This window comes from Gymnodraco acuticeps, unplaced genomic scaffold (assembly GCF_902827175.1).
Source record: "Gymnodraco acuticeps unplaced genomic scaffold, fGymAcu1.1, whole genome shotgun sequence".
NCBI classification, from domain to species: Eukaryota; Metazoa; Chordata; class Actinopteri; order Perciformes; family Bathydraconidae; genus Gymnodraco; species Gymnodraco acuticeps.
The window spans coordinates 487808-515471 of NW_022991063.1; the positions used below are offsets into that span (position 1 = coordinate 487808).

The window sequence follows — 27664 nt, forward strand, 5'->3', positions numbered from 1 at the left end:
ATACACCAACAATGAGTAGGTCAATCTCGCCCCCCCCCCCAGAGACTCTCAGCCCGAAGCTGATTGGATTCTTCAAGGTGTTCATTTGGCTTAACAATTGAAAAAACATTTTCAAAGTGAATGTTATTTAAACAGGAGAGAGTATTTTATTTATTGTTTACATTTCATTGTCAAAGCTTTTGCCTTCATTCTGTAAGAAATGTGTGCTGGAGCTATGGGCCAATTCTTTTTTATTTCAGCTTTTTTATTCCTTATTTGTTATTGATAGGGAACTGTTGTATTTTAGCGGATACAAATAATTATATATACGTATATTTTATATATATATCAAATGGCAAAACAAATTCTGGGGTTATTATTTTATATATATTTAAAATAATAACCCCAGAATCCCAGATAACTGAACACCCTTGTGTACCACTCGGATATGGTGAACGTTTATTATGTAAACTATTATAATAATAAATAATACATTTATTTTGGGGGGGGCGCCTTTCATAACACCCAAGGACACCTTACAGGGCATAGGGGCAATATAGGGAACAATTAAAACAGTAGATTTAGTGAAGTATCAGCTGGGGTAAGACAAGACAAACAACAGGAAATGGACTATAGAAGGACACAAAAGGACACAGGGTACAGTTTATAAAGAAAATGCCAATTTGAACAGGTGGGTTTTGAATGTTGTTATGGAATCAGACTGTCGGATGTGTCGTGGCAGGGAGTTCCAGAGTCTGGGAGCCGAGCAGCTGAAAGCTCGAGCAGCCATGGTTTTGAGGCGAGAGCTTGGGACGGTGAGAAGTCCTACGGACGAAGAACGGCGGGTGCGGGAGGGGGTGTACTCCTGAAGGAGGTCAGTGATGTAGATGGGGGCAAGGTTATGGAGAGCTTTATATATGAGTAGAAGGTTTTTGTAGTCAATACGGTAGCGTACAGGAAGCCAGTGTAGCTGAGTGAGAATGGGGGTGATGTGGTCGGATGAGTTGGTGCGGGTGATGATCCGGGCAGCAGAGTTCTGGATTATTTGCAGTCTATTGAGGAGTTTGATGGGAAGGCCAGTCAGAAGTGCATTGCAGTAATCAATCCGGGATGTGACGAATGAGTGGACCAGGATTTCAGTGCTGGGTTGGGACAGAAATGAGCGGAGTCTGGAGATGTTCCGAAGATGAAAGAAGGCGGTGCGGGTGATGTTTTTTATGTGTGGTGCGAATGAGAGGGAGCCGTCCAGAATGACACCGAGGCTTTTCACTTGGGCAGCGAATGGTATGGGGAAGCCGTCGATGATGATGTTTGGTGCTGGGGTGTTATGTGACTTGGTGAGGGTGGATTTGGAGCCGACGAGCAGGGCCTCAGTTTTGCTACTGTTAAGCTTCAGGAGGTTCCTGCTCATCCAGCTCCTGATGTCCTCAAGGCAGGTGGTGAGGGAGGTGGGGGGGAGGGCAGTGGTGGGTTTGCAGTAAATGTAGACCTGTGTGTCGTCGGCGTAGCAGTGAAAATTAACCTCATGGTGACGGAGGATTTTGCCCAGGGGGAGGAGATAAATGATAAATAGGAGTGGACCGAGTACTGACCCCTGGGGGACACCCAGTGAAATGCCTGTAGTGGTTTAGATCGGCTGGGTCAGTACCGGGTTTTTTGAGGATGGGAGTGATTGCAGCCAGTTTGAGGGTGGTGGGTACAATTCCAGAGGTGAGGGAGGAGTTAATTATGTCAGTGATCATGGGTGATATGGCTGGTAGGCAAGCCTTGACCAGGGTGGTGGGAAGAGGATCAAGCTGACAGGTGGTGGTTTTGGCTTTAAGGATGAGCTCTGAGATGGTGTATTCCGATGCTGGGGTGAAGATGGAGAGGGAGCTGATGAGTGATGGACCAGTGGTAGCCATCCAGGGTGGATCACTTGAGGAGGTGCATGCTGAGGCCAGCTCTAGGTGAATGGTGTTAATTGACTGACTGTGGAGAAAATAACTCTGTTGTTACCAGTGCTGATGAGGTTGGAGTAATAAGAGGATTTGGCATTGGAAAGCGCGTTCTTGTAGAGGTGAAGGTGATCCGAGTACATTTGCGTGTGAACTGAGAGTCCGGTGCTTTTGCACAGCCGCTCCAGTCGGCGGCCAGTTGTTTTGAGCTGACGTAGCTCAGAGGTGAACCAGGGGGCGGAGTGGGTGAATGAAACTTTGCGAGTTTTCAGGGGAGCCAGGGCAGTGAGGGAAGAGGAGAGATAGTTATTATAGTGATTCACCAGGTCAGCAGGGTGGGTGGATGTTGGAGGATTGGGGTAGGAATTAATCAGAGTGGTGAGATCTGTGGGGTTAATGTGTTTAATGTTTCTGAAGGTGATGGACCGTTGTTCTTTGGCTTTGGAAAGGGGGGCATGGATATAAAAAATTACAGCTTTATGGTCAGAAATGGGGAATTCAATGACAGCAAATTATGACCAATGCCATAAAAAAACCTGTGGACCCCATCTTAAACACACACTCAGTGTGTATTCCGGCAGCAGGACAGTGTATGTGGGACAATGGAAACTACAGTGTGTGTTCATGGTAAGGAAGGGACATGAGGTAGTCACCATAATGATATAGTGTGTCCCTCATCTTAGAGGTGAAGAGGTCATACAGTATGTTCACATGTTGTTTGGTCAGTATTATAAACACCAAGTAGCTATCCATGCACATTCTCCACACCAGGATGTGTTACCTGTGTGGGTGGCGGCAGGAATAGCCACCCTTTTCCTGATGATGAAGTCCACCACTGCATCCAGAGAAAATGACAAACACACGCAGAGGTCACCCTCAAGAAACCAATGCCCCAAATATATACGTTTACCAAATAAAACATTCCAGACTTACTTTCCAGCCGGGGTTCAAGCACATAGTTTAAACCCTGGTGTTTCCTGAAGCTCACTACAATAATATAATATGTCCACTCAGGACAAAAAGAACAGTTATTGTTTGTTTGTTTGTTTGTTTGTTTGTAGCCTTTATTTAACCAGGTGAAAATCCCATTGAGATCAACGATCTATTTTTCAAGGGAGACCTGCAGCACATTGGTTACACATAAAAACAACAGAAAACAAAAAGGATATCATACAACATAATTACAGGGGTATAAATTAGCAACCTATTCACAATGACGGATATCTAATAACATTTCATCTATCCAAGCTTTAAAATGATGCAAGAGAACCAAAATGCTCAGTTTCAAAAAAAATTGCATAGTGTTCCAAGCTAGAGGAGCAGCACACATACAAGCTTTAGTAACTAAAACAGTCCTAGCACTTGGCACATGTAATAAAAACACATCCTGGGATCTAAGGCAATAGCTACTTGCCACTCTCTGTGAGATCAGAGAGCAGATATAAAAAGGTAGTTTACCCAACATGGCTTTATAGATCAACATGTACCAATGACTGAGCCTCCGTACAGTTAGTGAAGGCAGACCTGCCTTGGCATACAGGGTGCAGTGATGAGTAAGTGCTTTACAGTTAGTAACAAATCTCAGAGCACTGTGATAGGCGGCATCTAACTTTTCCAGGCAATGGGCAGGTGCATTCATATAGATCAGATCACCATAGTCCAGCACAGGTCAAAAGGTCACAGAGCCTTTTCCTGGCTTCAAAAGAGAAACAGGACTTGTTTCTAAAAAAGAAACCTAGTCTAACCCTCAGCTTTTTAAACAGGTTATTGACATGAAGTTTAAAAGTAAGACAATCATCAAGCCAGATACCTAGGTATTTATAACAGGTAACCACTTCAAGTACTTGTCCTTGCATAGTAACAATATCCAAAGCAGTCTCTGGAGTCTTTTTAGCTTTTGAAAATAGCATTACCTTGGTTTTATCAACATTTAAAATAAGCTTAAGTTCAGCAAGCTGAGTCTGAATAATGTTAAAAACAGCCTGTAATTTAACACCAGCCTCCTGAATGGAGGGACCTGCACAGTACATCACGGTATCATCCGCATACAAATGTAAAGTAGCTTCATCCACATTTTCACCTAAACTGTTGATATATAGGGAGAATAAAAGCGGACTTAAAACAGAACCTTGAGGAACACCATTAGTAATGTTTAACCACTCAGAAGACAGCCCATCCAAGTGAACACATTGGGACCTTTCAGAGAGGCAGTTCACAAACCACCCACTGCATGGCTGGATATGCCGATACTGAGTAGCCTCTGCTTTAAGATGCGATGATCGACGGTATCAAACGCTTTGGACAGGTGAATAAATAGGGCTGCACAACTCTGCTGTTATAAAATGAGATGGGGAAATTATTTTAATAAAATTACATTGTGATGTAATGTATTAATGTTGTTCTGGCTACATGATAGCTACATCTGATAAGTTCATTTCCAAAGCAATTTTATCAAACTATGTTGACTTAATTCTGAAGTGTCTTTGTTTACCCAAAAGTACCAAATGGTTTTTTTTGTCTCTGGAAAATAATTCAGCCATTTGTTTAGACTACGATCGCAGTCCCTCAATTGAAGGAAATGTAAGAATGTGTTTAAATAAAAGGCAGTTCTGCAACTCCTAGTTCATGTCCCAGTGTACACAAAGTCAACAGGTATTGCATTCTCTTATCCATTCTTAAAAACAGATCTAATCGCAAACATTTCTGACTGAAAAAGACGATAAACCAACTGCTGAGTGATCAGATCATTACCTTGGCGTTTGTGGTGAGTGGGAGCAAAGCCTGAACTGGAGCTGGAACTGGCTGGACTGGGCTGCTCAGACTGGGAGAGAGAAGAGGAAAGTGTGAGGAAATAAAATACACATAAAACAGACTACATTTGGATCAATGCAGTATAAGACACATATACACATCAAAATGTATTTATGTGCAGGCATTTTCTCATTTTTGTACGTAGCCCTGGAGGGTTCATAGACAGAAAAATAAATAAAACGAGGCCACGTTTTATTAAGTCGTGCGCACAAGATGTAATTCGTGGCCTCAATTTAAATAAAACGAGGCCACGTTTTATTAATTCATGCGCATGATATACTTTCTCGTTCGCACAAGATACTTTTTTGTGCGCACGAGTAGGAAGTGGACACACAGGAGACAACCGTTTCATTGCAGACTGTTATGTTTATGTGGGGAAATGGCAGTGCATACATTATTTGAGATATATTTCAAACTCGGACTTCATTTTAGGGACATTTCAGCCAGAGGTGTAGAGCTATTCGTTTAAGCACCGGATTCGCAAAACAGAAGAGTCGGTGAACCAGTCTGCCTTGATCTATGAATTCATGTCCGTGACTCTCACAGTATCTGCTAAGTATCTGCTAAGTATCTGCTAAGTATCTGCGCACAGAGAGCTGTGTCTTTTACGCAGCGCCTTAACTGTGTTTACCTTCATTAGAACAGCTGAATAGAGATTGAGGCTGCTATGTTACACACACACACCCACTAAATTACATTACATTGCATTTAGCTGACGCTTTTATCCAAAGCGACTTACAATAAGGCAAGGCAAGTTTATCTATATAGCACTTTTCAACACAAGGCAATTCAAAGTGCTTTACAAAAAATGAAAGACATTAAGAAAATGGCATTTAAAATCAGTCACAATAAGTACATTCGACCAGGAAGATATAACCTTGAAGAAAACAGAATCATATAAGTACATCAGGTTTCATAGAGCCAAACATTTCAAGTGCTACTCAACTGGCTGTAGATAAGCCAGTCCTTTATTAGTATATAATCGTTTTTAAATGTGCTATAGAAATAAAATTTGATATGATATAAGTGCTTTGTTAATAATTCTATCGCTCGAAGTGGAGTCGAAAGAGATGAGTTTGCAGTCTGCGCCGACACACACACACACACACACACACACACACACACACACACACACACACACACACACACACACACACACACACACACACACACACACACACACACACACACACACACACACACACACACACACACACACACACACACACACACACACACACACACACGCACACACACACACACACACACACACACACACACACACACACACCTTCTTCATAAAACTAATAATATGGCGCAATAATCGGGCAGTTCGATGTGTCTAACCATAAGAAAGTCTCGTGCGAACGAGAAAGTATATTGTGCGCACAAATTAATAAAACGTGGCCTCGTTTTATAAATGTTTCTCTCTATGAACCCTCCAGGGCTCCGTATGTATGTGTGTAAGAGTGAACATATATGTATGTAAAAGGAGAATGTATGTGCGTGAGAAGACCAGTATGAATTACGGCCTGTACGGCCCCTCATACTGAACCATATGACAGTTGCTTTAAAGTGTAGAAGACTGGTAACATAAAACGGAAGTGTTGCGGGCAGACAGGAAACATGTTGGCAAAGAGATGATAAAATGTCAGGAAGTGTGTAAGGAAAGTTCCAGCTTTTGCAGTTAACTACTCAATACTGGCTTAGTGTCCTGTCAGAACATCTGATCCAGTGTTACTTCAAGAAAATGTTCAGGTGTATATGTAGTGTCTCTACTTTAAAGAGTCCTCTCCTGCTGATGTTCAGGTGTATATCAGTATGTAGTGTCTCTACTTTAAAGAGTCCTCTCCTGCTGATGTTCAGGTGTATATCAGTATGTAGTGTCTCTACTTTAAAGAGTCCTCTCCTGCTGATGTCCACACACACACCATGCGCCCCGGTGACAGGACATCTCTTTCATAAAACGAGGGGGAATACTCTGGTAGTTCGATGTGTGTAGAGGTGTGTGTGGTTAAACGTAGCAGCCTCGATCTCTATTCAGCTGTTCTAATGAAGGATGAATTAAACGCGATCTCGATAAGCGGTCCTACGAAGCTGGTTATCAACTCAGCAAATCAACCAGGGTTTCTCTGTCCGGCTGAGAGCGCGTTCACGTGAAAGGGACGGGGTTACCAACATTTGACCAATCACAAACATGGAGGACGCGTGCTGACAGCGCAGCGTCATACTTCATGAATGAATAGTGTATAGCAAATCCTGCTCCGTAGTACAGGCCACTGGTGCCACAGAGATTTCATAAAGTGAAGGAGGTTTTCCTTCTATAAAACAGCTGTGGGCAGCAGATACTGTGAGTCACGCACAGGAATCCCTCAATTTAAATAAAACGAGGCCACGCTTTATTAACTCGTGCGCACGCTTTAGTAACTCATACCCACGCTTTATTAACTCGTGCGCACGCTTTAGTAACTCATACCCACGCTTTATTAACTCGTGCGCACGCTTTAGTAACTCATACCCACGCTTTATTAACTCGTGCGCACGCTTTAGTAACTCATACCCACGCTTTATTAACTCGTGCGCACTCTTTAGTAACTCGTGCCCACGCTTTAGTAACTCGTGCGAACGAGAAAGTATAACGTGGCCACGTTTTATTTATTTTTCTCTCAATGAATCCTCCAGGGCTCCGTACTTAAGTACAGTACATGATTGTATTTGTTTTGCTCTGCCATCATCACATTAGTCTATAATTATTTGTTACAAAAATGTCATATCTATGTTAATTCTGTTTTCAATTTGTTTAGTTTTTCCCTTAAAAAATTGCAAAGATAAACGATAAAAATACCGTTAAAGTACCGGATCGAACCAGAAAATGAGCAGAATATGTCCTCTTTATTAAGTCCTGAGTCAGCACTCATTCTTTGAAGTCGTCTTGGTGTGTCAAAGCTGTTAGCCAGCCAACACATCCACACAAACTCTACTTCTGGTCCATCTGAAAAGAGCCAAGCTACTTTTACTACTCGAGCCTCAGGTCTACATCTACCATCATGAATGACTGAGTCTAATAAAAGGCCACACGTTTGCAGCTAGATTTAGTGTCCAATTGGCAGGTTTATCACAAATTGCGGGGATGCCCAGAGAGCCGCAGGGTTTCATTCCTGCCACGTCACAATTATTGTCAGTCTGAACACAAGAACTTCTGGTTGCTCTTTTTAAGTCATTGTTTCAATCTTGTAACCATTACAAAGTTTGCATGACAAAGTATTTGTCGGTTTCTTTTTACAACACGTTTAATAAACAGCACATATAAATATTGTTTAGCACAATATAGTTGTGTGATATATTGTCATAAATATAAGCTTGGCAAGTCGGAGTTTTTAAAATGTCTAATACACAGGAAAACTGTTAAGCGTCAAACTCAATATTAAAATAGACAAGAAATAAGAGAAAAGAGACTCTCCCAGGTGTGAGAACGGGCAGAGATCTAAGAGATCACCACATTCCTGACTTTTGTACTTCTCACATGCTTAGATACACTTTAAAAGAAAGTAGTCTTCCACGTGTGAAGATGTCAACAAACCACATGGACTAGCACAAATCAGAAGATGTGCCTCATAACATTCTCCCGGGCACCTGAGTGAAGCCTCAAGTGCCATTTAAAACCAAAGGGCAAATACACTGTAGTGTAACATGTGATTTAAAAAGGTCACATATTATGCAAAATGCCCTTTTTCATGTATTTTTAACATACAGTATGCAGTACAGTGTACATGTCTCCCCTGTGTGTTAAGAGACTCTGAACGTTTATTTTTCTCCTGATCCACATGTTTAAACTCCTGTCTAAGACAGAGCGAATCAGGTTGGAGATCCAATTGGACGTTGTATGGTATTTTTGTGTATTAGCCATACAGAAACCATGATAACCCTCACCCACCTTCCCAAATCAAATCAAGTTTTATTTATATAGCACATTTATAAACGATTTTTGGTCGAGCCAAAGTGCTGTACATAAAATAAAAATAGCCTACAGTAGAGACACTTTACAGCAAATACAACAGCACAGATTGTTCAGAATATCAGTATGAGAAAAACGACACCCTCTGTCCTTAGACCCTCACATCGTACAAGGAAAAACCTCCAGAGAAAACCCACAGTTTAAAGGGGAAACATGGGAGAAACCTCAGGGAGAGCAACAGAGGAGGGATCCCTCTCCCAGGACGGACAGACGTGCAATAGATGCCGTGTGTAAATTGAAGAGATAATACATTTTACAGCATATAGACCGAATGTTAGGGAATGCATGTGTCTGTAATAAGAAGATGAATCCACGAGGATGTCAGCTACAATCCTGTGGAAGCCATCTGGGACGCAGCATGACGAGACCCAAGGCAGGACCGCAGAGACAGTGATTCCCAATGATCATCATACACTATTGTACAATACTTTGCCACTGCAGGAGGCAAACTAAATACCCATCACAGGTTCTGCTTTTACCTTCAATGTTCTCCTGCGACCTAATAGAGTGGTGATGCTGAATTCAAGTCTCAGGTACTTTTTGATTGGTCGAACTCATGTGATGTCACATAACGAGAACAAATTCAACAATAATAATTGCAACTCTCTGGTTTCAGTGTCTGCTTTAAGGTTGATCTTAATCCGTTGTGGTTTGTATACAATATCCTACGTAAGGGCAAATGGTATATAATAAATCAGATGATCGGCAAGAATAATTGACAGAATAATTGACAGAATAATTTATAATTAAAGTAATCGTTGGATACAAAGAAAAACACCATACACAACAAAACAAAGACTAATGGGCCACATTAGTCTTTTGTGAAGGGAAGACATTTCAAAAGGAGATTTGTCAGCGCACAGAGAAAACAGAGGGAATGATAGAAAATAAATGATAAGGAATTCACACAGTGGGGCAAACTGAACAAAGTGGTTTGAGGTGCTGTTTTGGGATATCTGTCAGAAAATCAACCACAATATCAATGCTACTATGTGGGTTATAGTTAGGGATGGGTATCGTTTGAAATTTATCGATTCCGATTTCGATTCCGGTTCTGCTTATCGATTCCGGTTCTTATCGATTCCCCGTTTCGATTCCAAAATTGTAAAATAAAGAGGTCAAACGTTTAGATAACAACAATATATTTATTCTTAAAAGCTTTAACTGAAATTGTTACTAAAAAATATACATGCAATACAAATGTATTGCACAATAGCTGTGCTTTATTTTAACTGAGCTATGCCTGTGGCAAGCGATTAACAGGCATTACACTTTGCCTTTTCTTTTTAGTGTAGTGGAGCCTCACTTCAGAGTGTTTACCGCGACCTATCTTTGGTGTTATGAAGTGACTGAGCTCGTGAAATGTCTACGGGAGGGCGGGGGAGCATCGCTGCGGGGCAACTGTGGACCTCTGTCGCCTGTCAGCGCAATTTATATGATGCCGTTTAAAAAAATGAAGGGTGGTGCCGGCCGTCAGCGTACCGAGCCGGCCGTCAACGGCCCGCTGACGACCGGCCGTTCTGTGATTCTCCAGGTCCGCCCTGTATTCCACCGGGTCACCGCAGCACCGCGGTGCAGACGGACCCGCTGGAATACAGGGTCTACCGCGTTTAGGAACCGTTAAGCAGAACCGAAATTGTGTATTTTGTATGGGTACCCGGTACCCGGCATTTTCTTATCGGTTCTCATCTGGAACCGAGTTTCGGTTCCCAACCCTAGTTATAGTGTAGTATATAATAGTTTGAACAGGGTTTCTATAGAGGACTATCAAAGGAACTGATCAGACGATAAATTCATCCTGAATTTAAACATTATAAATACTTATTCCCTGCTTCTGCCTGCTTTTCTATTCGCTGAGAGCAACGGACACTAGGGATGTAACGATACCAAAAACTCACGGTACGATAATGTCGCGATAAAAAGTCCACGGTACGGTATTTATCGCAATATTAATATTGATTTTTTTTACTTGAATTTGTTTTCTTTATTAAATAATAAATCTGATTTGTACAGCATTTTAGTAGGATAGTAGTATTTTAAAGTGTCAACAATATAATAATCAGACCCTGCAATAGAATAAATCAAGTTTCACTTTAGTTTTTCAAGTAACTCAACTCTAACTCACTCACTCAGCGTCATCAAGGTTATCTTTCAGGAATATGAGCATGTCCACATTTCCAGGTAGAAGCTGGGATGTTTGGGCGTTTACAAAATCCCCTGCTGTGGAAACAACTCTCTTGCTTGGTACTGATGTTGCTGGGACAGAGAGATATGCTTTGGCCATGGGTGACAGCAGTGGGTCAAACTGTGCATTGTCTCTCTGCCACTTCAAAAACAATACCGTGTTTGCCAAGAAGGTGAGGCTTATTGACAGGGCGAGATATAAATATACTGTTGGTACTTGTCAATGTCTCTAGGTGTGTACATGTAGCCCTGTAAATACCATGTCCTTTTGTGTTTTATGTTCATGTTGTAACCTACTTGCTGCCATGTTGGACAGGTCTCCCTTGAAAAAGAGATCAATGATCTCAATGGGACCATCTGGTTAAATAAAGGTTTAAAAAAAAAAGAAGAAATAATTAAAAAAATCGCGGTAGATTTTGTCAGTCTCACGACGGTATTGAGACATTTATTTGCCGCGATATCGCTATATTCGATATATTGTTACATCCCTAACGGAGACACATACCCACACACCGACCAACCTTTTTTTTTTATTGACCTATGGGCAGTCAGTTAATTGCTAGACAAACATAAGTAACCAGACATGTTGCCTTTTTAAGTGTGTATTTGAAAAGTCCTAATTAGGTCAAATATAGCAGAACTCAAGAGAATATACAGAAAATGTACATTTCAAAGTATTTCAAAGTTAGATAAGGGAAGCCCCATGTTGCCTACTGTTAAGTTCTTATAGAGGACAATGAGTACAAGAGATGTGACAGGTAGAAGGTACTCTTAAACACAATATGCTCTCATAGTGGGTTTACCCATTCAGAACAACGTGTTGTGCAAGTTTAAAACAAGTCATTCTAAAAGGGAGTTTAAATGCAATTTTTGTCAATATACAAACCCAAATGTATATAAAAGGAGGCTGTTGCCGCGGTACCGAACTACAAAGTAGCGAGAAGCCACCTCAAGAAGAAACATGAGATAAAAAGAGAAGTGAGAAGAAAAGACAGAGCGACTTCAATGTCCGTCACCTCCTGCCAACAAACAACACACAGCTGGTCTGTTGGTTTATGGGACAGCTTCTTCAGGGAGCCATCAATCTTACCAGCACTCCTTTTAAGGGCTTTTGTCCTGCTTTACTCAAAGCCACCAAAGCTGCCCTCTTCAAAGACGATAAATAGTCTTTAGTCACTGTGTGTTGGCATCAATCTGGCTTCTTCTCTTAACTCTTGGCACAGTTAGGGCCAAAAGAGAAAGGCCAGCAAACAAGACTAATCTGACCAAGAGCTTTTGGTTAGCTTGTCTAATTCAGCAGGGGCTGTCCAAACAAAACCGTTTTATTGTGAATGAAAAATCTTTATACCAAGATGTTGTGGATTGCTATTAAATGTATCAGCTCAATGTTACACATGCAGTTCACATATTCATGGTTTTCTCAACCGTTTGAATCTTGTTCTATTCTTTTGTATTTTTCTCAACTTGTCTACCTTGAAGAAACCCGGGGAATTCTGGGTTTTTTGCTTCGTTTTCTTTGATTTGTAAAATCGTTTAAGTTTATCCTTAAATTAAGGTCATATAAGCTAAACTGGAATGAAAACTTAGAATAAAATAATTGATTTAAAATCTTTAATGTCCATTTTATAACTTACATTATTTATTCATATTTCTTTCAATGTAATACTATTTTTTTCAGTTTAAGGGAGACTAATGTATGCAGAGGTTAGACATGGCATTTCTTTCTAAATGCTAACTTAAACTGTTTATAAAGAGGCTTAGAAAATATTAATAAAATACAATATTTGTTAGTCATTCCTTACAATACCAAGCTTATCATGAACATATGTTAAGCTATCTACTGCACATGTCTCTGTGATGATGTGAATTTTATGAACAAGGGCCATATGTCACACACTTGTGCCAGTGACAGATCACTCAGCTCCAATGTGCTAAAGCAAAGTTCTCATGCTAACAGCCAGCCTGCTTTCCCTTCATGTCATCACCTACTCCACATTTCCTCCTCTCTGCTGTTTCTGGCCCCGCGCTCAGAGGAAAACAGCAAGATCAAACAAGTGGTCACATGAGAAATGAGAGCGGCGCTCGGCCACCCGAGTTGCTAGCCTGGGGAGAATCAAACACCTGGCATTTGTCACCCCACATCCCTTTTACAACCAACTCGACCCCCAGTCTCTGTATGGGAAAGCTGAAAGGCATTTACATACAGAGCTGACAAAAACACAGGTTCTGCTAGTGCTAAGTAATAACTCCCCTGGCTAAACAAGCTGCTCCTATGGAGGAAGACACACAAAGACCCACACTTTATACAAGCTGTAGAGAATAGAAATGAAAATACCATCGCATAAAAGAAAAGCGCTCAAAGCACGGGGATTTAGACCTTTCTTCACCCTTTTTCTTCCTTCAAAAGCGAAAAGGATTAAAGGGGAACTCTATGCTATTTACTGCCGCCTCTCCCTTTTCTCCTCAGGTGTTGTAAAACCATAAATCTTTCTTGTCCACTATTTGGCTTTAAAACAGCCCGTCTTTATGGGGAGGTTCTCCACCAAATGTGCGTGGACCAGGCAACCCAGTCAAATGTCAGCCTATTCATGAAAGGAGTCACTGTAGTTGTTCTAATCCTACTCTTGATGTGGAGGCAGAGAGAAATACTTTGTATGTTAGTAAGTGAGCACATGCTACATCCACAATAAACTGATTCCAATACCAACAGACTTTTAGTGTACAAAAACAGTTATTTGCTGTTAATTCAGAAACAAAACTTCATCTTGATCAAATCTCTCTTCAGTCGTGTCCTCTTCTTGTTCGGCCACCCAGTTGAATGTAGCTGAACTAGTTCATGGTGCCGACCCCTCCCTCCAGTTCCCCTGCCCAGACCTCCAAGAGGATTCTCTCGTCTGTCATCTGATTTTATACCCTTTCCACACCGAGGAAGGACTGACCACCAACAAACCCCTGCACCCCCTCCAAGAATTGGATATCTTTCCACAACCCCCTCCCTTCAACACTTTTTCCAGTAAAGTGGCCTGCATGCTCAGATCAGTGAGTTCAATGTTCTGGACTTGTACCAGGGTCAGACAGCTGCTTATTAAACCTCCGTGATGATGACAGGATATGGGTGTCCCCGCTCTAAAGAAACAGATTAATTCAATCTGGTGCTTCACTAAGCTAGCAGACAACAGAACAACATTTCTTATACTTTTGGTTGCAAAAACATTTGACAGTTCAAAAAGAGGTTGTACTTACATCTGATTTGTGGGACTGGTCCTCCATATCAGAGTCATTGTGGTCCCCCAGGTCCTGGAACGGGGGGAGTGTGGACACCTTCCTGCGCTCTGCCTCCTCAACTTCTGGTCGCAGTTTACTTGTTCTCATCTGCGAACTATCCTTCAAGACTTTCTTATCCAAATGTGGAGCATCTGACCCCAACGTCTGCTTCCCTGAAGGATCCGCAAATCCCTTTTTACGCTTTTTGGTCACGAGATCGTCGGCGTCGGAGCTGGACAGACGCTTGTTTAGCCCCGACCCAGGGGTCATCCCCTCAGGCCGATGCTCCTTGGACAAAGACTTGGGTTCCTTGAAGCCCATCTTAGGATTTATATCTCTAAGTGGCTGGTTCTCTTTGGGTTTCCTGGAAGGTTCTTTGGGGACTTTGCTGGATTCCCAGCCAGAGTCTCTGAAGGCACTTTTGGGCTCTTTCAAGTCTTTTGGAGGCTTGTCTTTGTGGTCCTTGGAGGGTTTGTGGAGTTTGGAGAAGCTGATGTTGTTGGTGCTGGTGGTTGTTGCGGTGGTGAGAAGGGTGGTGCTGCTTCCTTTGGAGCCATCCTGTGGATCAGAGCTAACAAATAAGAGATCCTACATTGTTTCAACACATCCTACAGAATGAAAGACTGTACATCAGGATTTAGCCTAGCAAGAATTCTAAACGTATGGCTAATGTTCAATCTACATGAATGCAAGTTAAGTCATGTTTGAAAAAACACAATATATTGTAACTAACATTGGGGTGTTCGAGCAGAATCACACAGAATCATCTAAGCCAGGGGTGCCCAACCTTTTTTGAACCGAGAGCTACTTTTAAAATGGCCAGTCTGCCGAGATCTACCAGTCCAAATAGAGAGGCGTAGCCATTACTGACAGCCTACTACCAGGTAAATACACACTTCTACTTGTATAAAACTGACCTTTGTACGATTAATACTTCATAAAATACTGCAGATCCTTTATCTTACCTCTTTCTAATCTACACACATACAAGTATTTAACTGAAGTTACACAACAGTGTTGTTGATACAGAGTTGGTGTTTATTCACACGTCACTACAGTGGGTAATGTTTTCAAGAAACATTGAACAGTACTGCCACATATGACACAGGGAAAAAGAAAATACTCTGAACCCTTTCTTTGCCATTATATAAAAATAGTGTTGCTACAAAAGTATAAATTAGGCTTACTAATAAGACAACTCAGATCTGAAGCTACACAGGAATCTGCTGCCAAAGTGCAATAAAAAAGACTAAATTAATAGAATCAAACCCTTTTTTTGTTGCATTTTATTAGAGTATAAAAATAAATGCCTTTTAAAAATAGGATGCAAGCAACACTAGTTTCTTAACCTGAATTGATAATAGACTATAATCAATTTAAGTTTGCATTCTTATACCATTTTGTACAATAATTATAATGAATAAGTTCAAACAAACTCAAACTTACAGCTGATTAATAACGATATCTAACTTGAGTTTTTATCATATCAAAAACCTGTTGAAATGCTTCTGTTATTTTTTATTACGCGTCGGCAGCCTCCAGGAATGCTTCTTTCACAACTTCGCCGTCTTTGAAAGACTTCATGTGTTTCGCAAGAACGTGACTGACACGATAAGATGCTCTAGTAGCAGCCTTGCTCTTGTTGTTGGGCCTGGTGAAAATGGACTACTGTGCATTTAGCTGTCCTTTCAGGCCCCTCCCCTTTTGGGAGCGTTGGGCAGAATTAGGAGGGAATTCCGTCTCGTAGCGTTTGTGCACTGTTTTGAAATGCCGCTCCTAAATGACCCTTCTTCGATAAAGCCACGCTCGCATTGCAGATGTGACAGATGCACTTTGAATTGGAATAGATACAAAAATAATCATCCTCCCACTCGGAGTGAAAATTATATATGTTTTGCTTCTGCCATAATTGCGGTCTTGTGTGTGCGGACTGTCACTCCTGTTGACACGGACAACGTTAGCGAACTAGTGCACTGCTCACCAGCCACGCCCCGACACATGGGGTCACGCCGGCCAATCACAAAGCTTTGATGCGTTCAAGTGCATTATTCTGGCACAGGAAGATTATGTTACAGGACATTAACGATAAAACAGAATATTGTTGTTCTATTTTTAGACACATCTCGCGATCGACTGGGAATCTCCCCGCGATCGACTGGTTGGGCACCCCTGATCTAAGCTATAGAATACACTTCAGCTCAAAGGATTATGCAAAAGGTTACTTTAGGTCCGTGGGCAAACATAATAGGGCTGGCACATAATTAGCCACTGAAAAATAATGTCTAAGGATTGGTATGGACTTGTCTTGCCTTAATAATAGCTAAAGTAAGTAAATTGCCACTGAATATATCCCAATAACCCAAAAGAGGAAAGACATGTTTTCCAATCTCTGAAAATGTCTCATGTAATCATGTTTCCTCTTGTTGTGTTGACTGCACTTTAGACTATGTGTAGTTCTTGTAAAAAGCACATTACCAAACAACAAAGCGAGCAAAAGCTAGGTCAAATGAAGATTAATGCTCTGCCTTTTACATGAGAGGAAACACGCATGCTGCCCTGCAGTTTGGCATTAGCCTCTGTGAAAAGAAGCCCGTTCTTAAAAGAAAATCAAAAGGGTGTTCTCAGTCTACTATGGGCTTAAAGAGCAAACTCAGGACTTCTTTTCAGTGGTGTTGTTCGTGGCGTGAGGGGGTCTTTTCAAAAGCCACACATGCGCAACCTTAAAAGTGGAGCAGAGGGCAATGCGGAGAAAGGAGGAAATGCATTCCTTTTAACGATGGGGGCCATTTGTCCCTGGGTCTCACCTCCAGCCTCCTTGTCAATATTTCATCAATGCAGTAAACCCATTAAAGCAGTCTAGCCGACGGGGAGTGTTACAACTCTGCCCAAGCACCTCTAAAACCTTTCATTTTGCCTATCTGCTGGTGATCCCGGGACCTCAGGATGTAAAGCTGCCGATTCCTTCTGACCTCCAGCAGCTCCTCCACTGCCCCCCCTCACAGGGCAGCCCCACATAAAAAGGCTTTAGTGCTCTGGACAGGACACAGCGCTCTGACGCGGCTAAAGTGACACGTTTTACCAAACCTTTCAGCACCATGACATTGGCAGGTTAGCAAGTGGCACAAGTTAATGTAAATCACTGAAGGGCGTATAATATTCATAATACTGTCAGCACATCATAATTACAGTCATATAATGAGTATGTTCTTTACTTTCCAGAGATGCATAGTTTTTAAGACAACAAGATATCTGGATCAAGCAATTTACAACTTATAATACATTTTTGGATGATTGTATTGATAGCAGTAGTAGAAGTACAGAGCTGCTGTATATGTACATTTTAACCAATAAAGTCTGATGCGAACATATACTCAATAAAACAAAAGTTAGTGAAATACTTCATGCATGCTTGTGAAATTAAATGATTGTAATAAATAACAGATAGAAAGTAAAGTGTCTGAGACTTTTGTCCGAGAGCCATGATTTATTACAACAATATCTAATGTGTTATAGTACCAGTGCAATCATTCTCAACATGTGATGGAGAGAGAGAGGGGTTTTGCAAGTAGAGCGAGAGTGTGTGTGTGTGTGACCTCCTGCTCTACAAGTAATTCATCACACACACAGTGTTTAGACTGGAAACTGTTTCCATGTGAAATGGGCCTCTCCTAACGTGGCTCTTAAATGACACTATTTAAAGGGACTAAAAATACACTTAATGGAAACATCATGCTGGCTTATAGACAGACAGGATTCTGATCAGGGCTGGAACATCTGCCTGCTCTTTTTAATCACTTAAAAAAACTTTTTTAGAATTGCTTTTATGTGATTCTACTTTTAGTCTTATTTAATTTTTCATTAATTCTCTTTCTTTGTATTTCTGTTTTATTATTTGCTATGTTTTTAACTTCTCATGTTTAGTTTCAGTTCTTTTTATTCATTTGCTGTCCGTGGATTTGTATGTTCAAGCAGACTATGTTTTCAAAAGGTGCTATATAAATAAAGGTTATTATTATTATTATAATTCTGACCAGGGGAGACCGAGCGTTCTCATCGGTAGCCCCCAGGCTCTGGAACGACCTGCCCCCTCAGGTTAAATTGTCGCCCACTCTTGAAGCTTTTAAGTCCCGCCTAAAAACCCACCTCTTTTCCCTCGCTTACCAGTCAGTCTGAGCTATGTCTTACCTATTTGTATGCTTTTACTGTCTGTCCATAGCCTTTATGTGCCTTGTATTTATTCTTATGTGTGCTTTTTATCTATTCGTGTAATATTATATTTTATTATAATGTTATGTTCATTGTGAAGCACTTTGGCAAACCCTCTGTTTTTAAACTGTGCTATATAAATAAAGTGGATTGGATTGGATGATGATGATGATGATTCAGTGCTGCACAAGATAATGTTTCAAATCTAACAGGTAGCTTCTAAAACGTATATTGTCAAACATTATTGCTTCTATGCATAAGAAGTCTTCAAAGGACATGTAGGAAAATAGATTCCCAGCATGCTTCTCTGTCAGTGGAGTCGGTGCTTATGGCTCAGCAGCAGCCAAGATTTAGTTTGCTTAAGCCTTTGAAATCTTTGAGTTTAAATTTCCTGGAGGTCTTTGAACCTGCCGAATATGTGGGGGATTAAAGCCTGCATACTTTGAAGAAGTGAAATATTACAGAGCTGGGTATGGCAGAGAGTGGGTGGGGGGGGGAGAAGTGTGACTTGCTCCAGGCAAGTACCTGGAAACGACACTGACCTTTGACCCGTGAAAGCTTTTGCTCTTCTTTTGGTCCAAGAAGGTGGATGTCAGCGAGCTGGGGAGTGAAGGCAGCTTCATGTGCTGTCCGAACAGAGAGGTGGAGCCCTCCTGCATCACCATCACCTGCAGGAGGACAACCAGAAAAACACATATTCAGAGGAGTGTTTGCTTTAGACGGCCTAAAGGAAAATAAGATTTGAGTACCCAAAACTGGCCTTGAATGCTGGGTCTGATTCCTGGTCTTGTTTGCTGAAGGCAGCATTAGTTGATTTGATAAGACATTCTTATCCACATTTTTATTAGAATATATTTTCCAAGGCTTCCTAAAGTGTTAGCTACTGTATGATGATTCCTATTCTTTCAGTCGCAATAGAAAAGACTTAAAAAACGTTTTGAAATTGAAAAACAAGTTTAACTGTTTCTTCAAAGGCACATGCATTCACTAACATTTCAAAAGAATCGATTGGAACATTTTTGCCAATTAATATTAAGACCTGACCTCATCACACAAAGAATAGCCAATCTAATCAATCTTGAATCATTTAACAAGCATTATAAATCAGCCCCCTGAGGCACATTTTTAATGTGTGATATTGTACTTCATAAATACACTTTGCTTGATGGTCTAGTAGAAATAAATGTAGGTTTTGTTATTAGCCTCAAGAAAGACTTAACAGTAATTAATTAGCGCACTGGCGTCATCAAAGCCAAGACATGCTAATGTATTCACAGCACACACTTTAACATCTAAAGCTGTCTGATTTGCTGGAATATCGTGCAGTCATTAGCTGGAACCATTGCCAGAATATGCAAGTAAAGACAACACAGCTGCCTCACTGTGTCTGTGCTGCAGTGCTGAGGGACTGGACATCACCCAGCCAGGATAAAAGGACTGGGTTTGTTACACATAACCAATTACATATCACTTTGTAGAGATGTCCAATGCTGTTAGCATTACACACGTTTCCTCAGTTAACCCAAAGCATGTTGGAAATCTTACATTTGAGTCTTCTGAACTTCGTTTGTTAGGATCCCGCTGCTGTTAAAGAGAGGGACAACAGAAAATATGAATAATAAGATCACAATCTATAAAATGCAAATCATTTTATAATAAAACAATAATCTCCACAACACTGAACAAGGTGTGGTAAAGGAACTTGGAATTGAATACAAATGTACAAATGATATACTAAGATCTTTCAGTAGTGGAAATTAAGAATGATGGTTTCGATATGGTCTGTGTCAGCCATTGCTCTTCTTGAGGCTAAGAAGAGGGTGCAGGGCAAAGTAAATAGAGAGCACTTAGCTCCAGTCATAAAGCTTCCACTACAGGGGTCCTCTGGCAGAGGGCCAAAAAGACTGACTGAACACTGAGGAAGCAACTATTGATGTCCCAAACCCATCCTAAGGATTATATCAGGACATTTTTGGGGAATTATAGACATTGGTTAAATAAAATAACACATGTGACCCGCTCTATCGAAATCAGTCGGAAGTCACAACGGCTCATTTCAAAATAAACGTGGATTTGCGTAAAAAAACTAGTTTTTCGGGGTTCGGGTGTTTTGTTTGATTTTAAATAAACAAAGTCTTGACTTTCAGATTATGAAACTTTTATTTCCAAAATCACACGATAAATACATTTTTGAAGCTTGTAAAGGGAAGAAGACAGCTCTCCCTCACACTCTGCTGTTCCGCAGCGCCGCCCCCCCTCCCTCCGGCTGACATTATGAATGTAGGCATATAGTAATCATAGATAACACGGCAGGGTCCGTTACAGTTTGTTTTCATCTGATTCCAATTAAACAAAGTCTCGGCTTTCAGAATATTAAACTTCTTTCGGCAAATTCAGATGATAAATACAACTTTGAAGCTTGTAACGGCATAATTACAAGCGGAGAACGGAGTAACTTAACGTCACAGCAGGCATAACAACAGCCGGTGTTTCTCGTGAGGGTTTTCCCCGGGAAACAAACACAATACACACAAACGCAAAAATACACAACCACACACACACACACACACACACACACACACACACACACACACACACACACACACACACACACACACACACACACACACACACACACACACACACACACACACACACACAACACACACACACACACACACACACACACACACACACACACACACACACACACACACACACACACACACACACACACACACACACACACACACACACACACACACACACACACACACACACACACACACACACACACACACACACACACACACACACACACACACACACACACACACACACACACACACACACACACACACACACACACACACACACACACACACACACACACACACACAAGCTTCCTCCAGACCAGTAATCCAAACGAAAATATTTTCCCTCTGTAGTACTTTGATCATTTGCTAATAATCAATCAGATCGATGGATTCCAGAGAAGAGAAAACTTTGAAGGCCTTTTTCTCAAAATGATGCCTCGGTGACAGTCATTATATAATGTGACATATTTTGCTTAATATTTGGAGTACAAAAACAATCCTGATATCATTAGAAAGCTAGGAATCTCCTCTTTCCAACAGTGTATACAACTCAAAATGTGTCTTCGGGTCAATGCGACTGATTTCGATAGAGCAGGTCACATATTTACTTTACAGTATTCTGCTTGTGTTGCAGTGTAAAGCTCTCATTAACAACAACCAAACCAGCATTTTGCTCCATATGCAAGTACAGATTACAGTGTGTACATGCAAACCACTATGCTCTGGGGATAAACTGTCCTTTTGCAGAAACCCAATATTGTACATTAAAGAGTGGTGCTGTCTTCACTCAACTTTCTCCATATCTTCACCAGAACAATCTTCTCAACACCCACCGGCACGTTTTAAAAAGGCGATTTAACTCAGAACGCCCTACTTGATGTCACAGAGGAACTCCACACTGCCAAATCAGCATTCCTCTCCCCCATCCTCCTGTTAGACTATTCAGCAGCATTTGACAAGAGCTAGCAAGCTCTCAACTTTCCCTCTTCACATTCTACCTCAAGGAACACAATAACAGTACTTATTGGATTTACTGACTAGTGGAGTCCCCCAAGGTCCTGTTCTCAAGAACTTGCATATTTGCAAAAAACGTCTTGTGAAAAGCACGGATGAATCTATTCAGTTACATACTTTATCAACATTAATGTTGATAGACTGTCAATACCAAATTACAAGTAGGAACTGGGACCAAACAACGTTATCAGGACACCCTACTGTAGCTGCATCTAAAATGTTTGGGACCGAACCTTTCCAAGAGAAATACAGGGCTTCAGAAAAGTTGCTGTTTTCCATTAAGACATGTCACTCAAGTCCCAGCCCCCCCCCTCGCTCTCTTACCCCTCCAGCTTTCAGCAGCTTCATGCGAAACTCCTCTGTTGGGCTATTGAAGGTGAGCTTCTCACAGCGGAGATGATTGACAGGTGGGTGGCCGTCCAGATGGAGGAAAAGGTCGTAATCAAAGCGAACTTTCTTCGGTTCTTCCTGAGGAGAAGCGATCATCAACCCAGGGAGGGAAAAAAGAAGGCAGTCAAAATCAGTTTGTCAGGACCTAACTTACATTATATTCTTTATCAACATCACAAGGTTGCATCACAAGAAGACCACATTTAGATTTTTGTTGAGACCATTTGTAACTTCCTCTTGTTCTCTACAATGATATAATTAGGTGTGCATTTACTCTGCATGGTTATGTCATGGCACAACCTTATACACAGTCTAGAAAAAATATTTCTGGACTACTGGAAATGTTTATAAAAGCTTCGGACTCCTATTGGGAACTCTGCAAACTGAGCACTGAGTCTGGGTTCGTAATCATGCTGGAAAAAAATAAATATTAATGCAGAAAGTGAAACTGTGGTTTGTCTATCATTTAGTTTCCACGACTTTAATGAAGCAGACTCAACATCCAAAGTTAAAAGCATTAAGTGTTAATCTGACCATGGTCAACTTGAGGTTTGCGATATTGTTTTCCACAGTTTGGGTAATTTTACAACAAAATTGTTTCAGAGAAATTAAAAAAAGAATCCCATAATAGGCAACAACGATGACTCATATATCAGAATTATAATAATTAAAAAGTCTCACTGCATAAGAAGAATGTGAAAATCTAATTCTGAATAATAAAATGCAAACAAAAAAGGTTTTCAAAAACAATTAAGATTTAGAAGGGCTATTCTTCATTGAAGAATTCATTTCTTCAATATTAACAAATATTTTGCTTAAAGAGCTTCCTGGGGGACTAGGTGATTCAAACGGTAGCCACATTATTGCAATATCTTCAACCCTCTTTAATATCATTTTTTTTTTTTAAATGAAAAAAGCAATAACATACATTTTTAAAGCCATAGCATTCGGTAGTAAAAAAAACCTGGTGGACCAAAAAGATTAAAAGAGACTGAGAATCAAGCAGGTGTTGAGGATGTACCTTATTTCTGAAGTAAACTTCAATAGGTAAGATGAAGCCTGCGTATCCAGACTCCTCCACTTTGAACGGGGGATCCTTGATAACTGAAATGAAAGAGAAAATCACCATTAAATTAAAGGTCATCGACCTTCAACGCAAGGCTAACAAAACAGAGGGAGTTTTCATTGAATCAGTGTTAAGTGTGTGTGTGGTGGTTGCTAAGGGAGAGTTGTTCACATAACACATTATTATTACATTTTCTGGAAGCAAAAACCAGGTAAAGAAGGGTATGAAATATAACAACTGTTACCTTTGCGACGGAAAGTCTTAATGAACTGAGCCACTAAAGCTGCATCGCCATTCTCCTGAGATCTCATTAACTCCCATTTTTATTGTCTGAGCCGATATCAGCACAAGAGCAGAGTTAAATTAGGAGCAGGGCCTTCAAACGGTGGGAATCGACCCAGCTTACCCACAAGGTGAAGCTTCCCACTCATCCCCATGGGCCTTTGGAGACAAACAAAGTCTACGAGAGCTCAGGTGGTCTTCCCTGGAGGAGTGTGTTTGTCAGCCTCTCTCCCAGTGGACTCTGCACACAAAGTACCAATTAAGTCCATGTGGAGAGCTGAGTGTGTTTACTGGAAGTAGAAGTGAAGCAGGTCTTAGCTTGGTTCATCTTCAGAAAATGTCACTGTGATGCAAAGTCTGAATGGAATATATAGAAGATGGGGGGACAGAGCCTTCTCCGTCACTGCCCCCCCCTCTTGTACTCATTCCCCAAACATATCCGTGACCACCTCAATCTCACCATGTTCAAATCACAAATCAAAACTCCCCTTATCAGAACTGCTTTTAATCTGTAATTAATGTTGTGACTTATATATTTTACGTGGGTTGTTTTAAAGAATTTTTTACTTTGTAAAGTGTCTTTGTGTTTTCAGGAAAGCGCTCTATAAATAAAATGCATTATCATTATTATTATTATGTCACGAGTTATTTCCATTAACAAAGGACAGCAATGGAACAAGGGCATTTTACCTGCATACATACGCCATCAGTCCATTACCATGGGCTCAGAACAGTCTCATAATACACACATTCACACAGAAGGATTCACACTTGTGTTTGTCAATGCACACACAAATGTGTTCCGTTTCATATACATGTAAATCAAATCCAAATACAGAAAAAAGTTTTACATATGTATTTTTGATCCACACATTTGTTTTCCATTTAAATCCGCTGAACCTGCAAACACAAACCGCTTTCTGTGCACGGATTGCTGTGCATTCGTGTGTGGGTTTTTTGAGATTCCCCTGAAGGTCACATGGGCGAGCCCCCACGAGGGTATGATTTATTGCGTTCATGACGTAGCGCTCCATCTCAGGACACCTCCACTCTCAGTACATTGCCATTTTCCGAACAGGAAATGCACGCAAATACAATCTTTTATATTAAGGTACAGCGCCACTTTCCGAACCATTAATGAATGCTTGTGGACTAAAAAACATCAGGCAAAACCGTTTTAAATGTGTGTTTCCTGTATGGCAAATACAGCTGCTTTATTTATGTCTGTATGAAGTTGATGTGAGTGTGGAGGGAGCAGCTACAGGTTAGCTTAGCCTCATCAATCATTGGCCTGTACGAAGAAGCCAGTTCAACCCTGGATATCTCTGAGTCATCTGGCTTAACTAACCCTAACAAGCGAGATCTCGCTAAGCGGCCCTACGACGCTGGTTATCAACTCAGTAAATCGCATTCACGTGAAAGGGGCGGGCGTACTGACCGACCAGAGGCCTGTACTACGAAGCTGGATTTTCACTTAGCGAGGTAACTTCAGGGTTAACTCTGGGTTTCCGGACCTACGACGCTGGTTCACTTCTTACCGGGGTAGATCTCCATGGTAACTTATGCTGAACAGCAAACCTGCTCCGGAGCAGGTTTGATTCCAGATAAGAGATCAACTCAGTGAAAGCACTGCCTGCTGACCAATCAGAGCTCAGTGTGCATAGTTTAAAGCGATCAAGTCATATTACAGGAGAAAGGAAATACAGTTTAAACTGCCGTTGCAGGAAAGACGGCCGGCAAAAATCACTGAATGTGTGAACGTGAAAATTAATAGAATATCACCACCCATCTTCAGAGCAATCTGACTATTATAACGTTGGCGTTAAGAAAGCTTAATTAAATATCTGCCACAACATAAGTACACTGAGTGCAGACGTTGATGTGTCCCATTATCATTCATATCACATCATAATGTATCATATATTTCCTTATCTGAGTCAGCTTCTTGAGCCGTATCTGGCCGTGCAACACTCACAGTGTCACATACTGTATGCAGAAGTATTATTTTTAAAAACACATTAAGTTCACGAAACACTTGAGTCAAATGTAATTAAATTCAGATCCACTCGTGTTTTAGACGGGGCAGTGATATCATAAACCTGTTAATGTACGAATTCAAACATTTTTTTTTACCAGCTGTTCTGTATTCACCTTGCAGGTACAGCTGTGTTCTTTTTATCCTGGGTAAAGTGTTTAAGTCATGGATGTTTATAGTTTAACTTCTTCATATTTGTCTAATATTATAGTTTACTTTTCATTCAGGAAGTATGACGCTGCGCTGTCAGTACGCTTGTCCATGTTTGTGATTGGTCAAATGCTGATAACCCCGCCCCTTTCATGTGAACACGTTCTCAGCTGGAGAGAGAAACCCTGGCTCGAGTTACCGAGTTGATAACCAGCGTCGTAGGACCGCTTAGCGAGATCGCGTTTGTTAGTGTTAGTTAAGATAACTCAAACATATCCAGGGTATGTTGAACTGGATTCGTAGTACTGACCAACCTGAGGCCTGTACTACGAAGCTGGTTCAACCTAACCTGGATATATTTGAGTTAGCCGGTTGGCCTAATCCAAAACATACGCGCTCTCGCTAAACTGTACTACGACGCGGGTTATCAAGTGGATCGCTCAAGCCAGCCGTGTCCTATCTAGTTAGGTGCGCGTTCACATGAAAGGGGTGGTATTTGGAGCATTCGACCAATCACAAACATGGAGAAGCATACTGACAGCGCAGCGCGTCATACTTCCTGAATGAAAAGTCAACTATAATATTAGACATATGAAGAAGTTAAACTTTAAACATCCATGACTTAAACACTTTATCCAGGATCAAAGCCACAGAGCTGCACCTGCAAGGTGAATACAGCTGGGAACAGAACAAGTGTTTGAATGCGTACATTAACAGGTTTATGATATCACTGCCCCGTCTAAGACACCATCTGACTTTCATTACATTTGACTCGAGTGTTTCGTCAACTTAATGTGTTGCTTAAAATAATACTTCTGCATACAGTATGTGACACTGTGAGTGTTGCACGGCCAGATACGGCTCAGCTGACTCAGATAGGGAAATATATGATACATTATGAAGTGATATGCCGCGGACTGTACTTAAGCTCACTGCGGGACGTTGCAGAAATTCCGTCGTGCCGACACATCATTTAGCAGATTCCGTGTGTCCACCACGTAATGCGGTGTTAAGGAGACGTGTTCATTTCACGTATTTTGGTGAGACCAGGGTGGTACTGTCAGTGTAGCGTCCTACTTCCTGAATGAAAAGTAAACTATAATATTAGACAAATATGAAGAAGTTAAACTTTAAACATCCATGACTTAAACACTTTATCCAGGATAAAAGCCACATGTTTCACCTGCAAGGTGAATACAGAACAGCTGGTACAAAAAAACCAACTACAGAGTGTTTGAATGCGTACATTAACAGTTTTATGATATCACTGCCCCATCTAAGACACGAGTGGATCTGACTTTAATTACATTTGACTCAAGTGTTTCGTGAACTTAATGTGTTGTTTAAAATAACACTTCTGCATAAACGTGAGGAAGTTTTTTGTATTTAACCCTTCCCTCCGCTTTCAGAAGCATGACCTGATTGGCCAGGTTGGATTGGGAAGGCGGGCAGTCTCCTATAAATGTGGTTGGGAAGAGAGGGAGGGGGGCATTTTGTGTTTGTTCCTTGCTGGCAGCGGCGAACCGTGTCTATCACAACTGGACCTTCTGTAGACACACACACCCCCCGCCCCCCCCCCGGCATTATAATGTCCGTCTTTTCACTGAATTGTCGTCTTGAAAAGGGTACTCACAACAATTCCGCAACAACTTCATCTTCACCTGTTGCACTTCTCATTTCAACGTTAAAAACAATAAAACGGCATGAATTGCTTCGTCGCATTCATCTAGATCC

The 27664-nt window shown here is 41.1% G+C and overlaps 1 protein-coding gene across 5 annotated transcripts in view; it reads right to left on the reverse strand.

Annotated features, from left to right (window-relative positions):
• The window catches only part of mllt3 (MLLT3 super elongation complex subunit), a 109572-nt gene that overhangs the window by 8943 nt on the left and 72965 nt on the right, over positions 1-27664 (reverse strand). For 4 of the 5 annotated variants that reach the window (XR_004571072.1, XM_034236627.1, XM_034236626.1 and 1 more), the window contains exons 3-9: positions 23419-23501; positions 22332-22475; positions 19942-19980; positions 18939-19064; positions 14170-14748; positions 4668-4737; positions 2698-2751 (exon numbers count right to left, since the gene is read on the reverse strand). Coding sequence is in view for 4 of the 5 variants with exons in the window: in XM_034236627.1 (XP_034092518.1) it covers positions 2698-2751; positions 4668-4737; positions 14170-14748; positions 18939-19064; positions 19942-19980; positions 22332-22475; positions 23419-23501 (1095 nt within the window). In the remaining variant the exon portion in view is untranslated. Of the gene's footprint in view, positions 1-2697; positions 2752-4667; positions 4738-14169; positions 14749-18938; positions 19065-19941; positions 19981-22331; positions 22476-23418; positions 23502-23869; positions 23987-27664 lie in introns of all 5 variants that reach the window. The other variant, XM_034236628.1, reaches the window with a different exon arrangement.